Consider the following 1774-nt stretch of genomic DNA (forward strand, 5'->3'; position numbering starts at 1 on the left):
GTTTGTTCCCTTGTGTGACACCTCTATAATGATAATCTTCGGCTCTTATATGACCTTATTGTGTTGCAAGTGCCATAAAACTCTTACGAAAAAAAATTAATTTCGTCCTCCTTAAAAGGAAAAATAACCTTTCTATTTCATACTCTCTTGGATCAGTCAGGGTCGTGAGAAAACAAAACTGGGAAAAGTCCCAAGTTGTCTTTCTTGTACCATATATGACTACTCGGATAGGCTTTGAACTAAATTGTTGAAAGTTCTTTTAGGCCTACTATAGGGGTGTCCACAGTATCAGTGTCAGGAGCATCACTACGAAATAAAGACCAAAGCAAAGATGCAAAGTGATGAGATTCGCTTTAAATTTCTCTATTAGTTTGTAGCGTTATATGTGGTTGGTATTGATTATATTGTGCTTTTCAATTTTTTTCAGTGTGAAGACAAATGTATCATATGCGTCCATTCTCATTCCTTTCTCCTATCGCACTTTGTTTTGAATTTCATTAAAGTTTTTTTCTGAGTGTACATAATATTATCCTGACTTTTTTATTTTTGCAAAAAAAATTAAAAAATTAATGCTTTTTATTTTCTTTGATACAGCTTCCATTTCTGCATCGCTGGAACTTGTCTTTTGAAAATTCTTTACAGAGTTTTATAGGGTCTGACAGTATGCCTAAGTCAAGGTTTTATGTTGGAGTAGATGTGGGAACGTCAAGCGTCAGGGCTGCAGTGGTTGATGACCAGGGAACTGTTCTTGGTAGCAGCGTCAAAGCCATCAGAATCTGGAATGATCAGCCAGACTTTTATGAACAGTCATCAGAAAATATATGGAGTTGCATCATTTCTGCTGTTCGAGTGAGGACATCAATATTCAAATTCGTTTATAAATATAAGAATCTCCATAGATTAAGAAAATATATATTCAGTGGAGTCCACTTATAACGGGTCCTGAAGTAAGGAGAAGTCTGTTATAAAGACACTATTCTAAAACCTCGTTTTTTCCCCCTCTTTATCTTTGTAAATAAAATACTGCTATAGCGCAATCAGACAAACATGCGAGTCGGTTATAGCGGAATATTGCTGCTGCTGTACACAACGCACAGGCCAGTAGTTATATAAAACCTCGCCAGTTGAGAAACTTGTTGGTGATCTAGCGAAACCAAGGGCCTTACAACTCCTTGAGTGAAACAAAGAAAGGAAGAGCCCACATGAGCCAACAATAAAGGCTGGAGCGAATGAGTGGGGAGGGTGTGGCATGCACAGACAAACGGAACGCTTCGCATGATAGGCCAGCCTTAATTGTCTAGATTATCTAGGCCTACCATGCCTCTCACTTCTCTGATGTGGGGATGGAGAGGTCACAGTTCTGTGATGGATGGAGCGAATATGTGACGTGTGCAAGCAGACAGAACGCATAACAGGATGTGGTGGGGTGGGGAACAACACAGCGAGCGAGCGAGTTAGGCTAGAGCCCTTACTTTCTGACCGCCAACGCCAAGCTGTCAACATCGCTAGCTCTAGAGAAAGAAACCTGATTCGATTTTTTATCAAATAAGACCTAGAGGTCATGTTGAACAAAATCATCATCAGGGGAGACGGACCTAACAAAAAGAAAAAAACAGAACACCAAACTAATAGATAAGCCAAGGCCTACTTTATTATTTCCTTTGAATATATTACTGGATCCCTGGTAACGAGAATCCTGCTATAATGAACGTTTCGCACCTGTCCCCTCCCTCTCGTTATAACAGGATTCCACTGTATATATATTTATATATAT

The 1774-nt window shown here is 39.2% G+C and overlaps 1 protein-coding gene across 1 annotated transcript in view; it reads left to right on the forward strand.

Moving 5' to 3' along the window:
- Window positions 1-1774, forward strand: part of LOC101858396 (FGGY carbohydrate kinase domain-containing protein) — a 21283-nt gene that overhangs the window by 1039 nt on the left and 18470 nt on the right. Inside the window, exon 2 of the mRNA XM_005094581.3 lies at window positions 643-849. Within this exon, the coding sequence (XP_005094638.1) occupies window positions 664-849 (186 nt within the window). The 5' untranslated portion in view covers window positions 643-663. The remainder of the gene's footprint in view (window positions 1-642; window positions 850-1774) is intronic.

Source organism: Aplysia californica, unplaced genomic scaffold (assembly GCF_000002075.1).
Source record: "Aplysia californica isolate F4 #8 unplaced genomic scaffold, AplCal3.0 scaffold00085, whole genome shotgun sequence".
In the NCBI taxonomy this organism is placed as follows: domain Eukaryota; kingdom Metazoa; phylum Mollusca; class Gastropoda; order Aplysiida; family Aplysiidae; genus Aplysia; species Aplysia californica.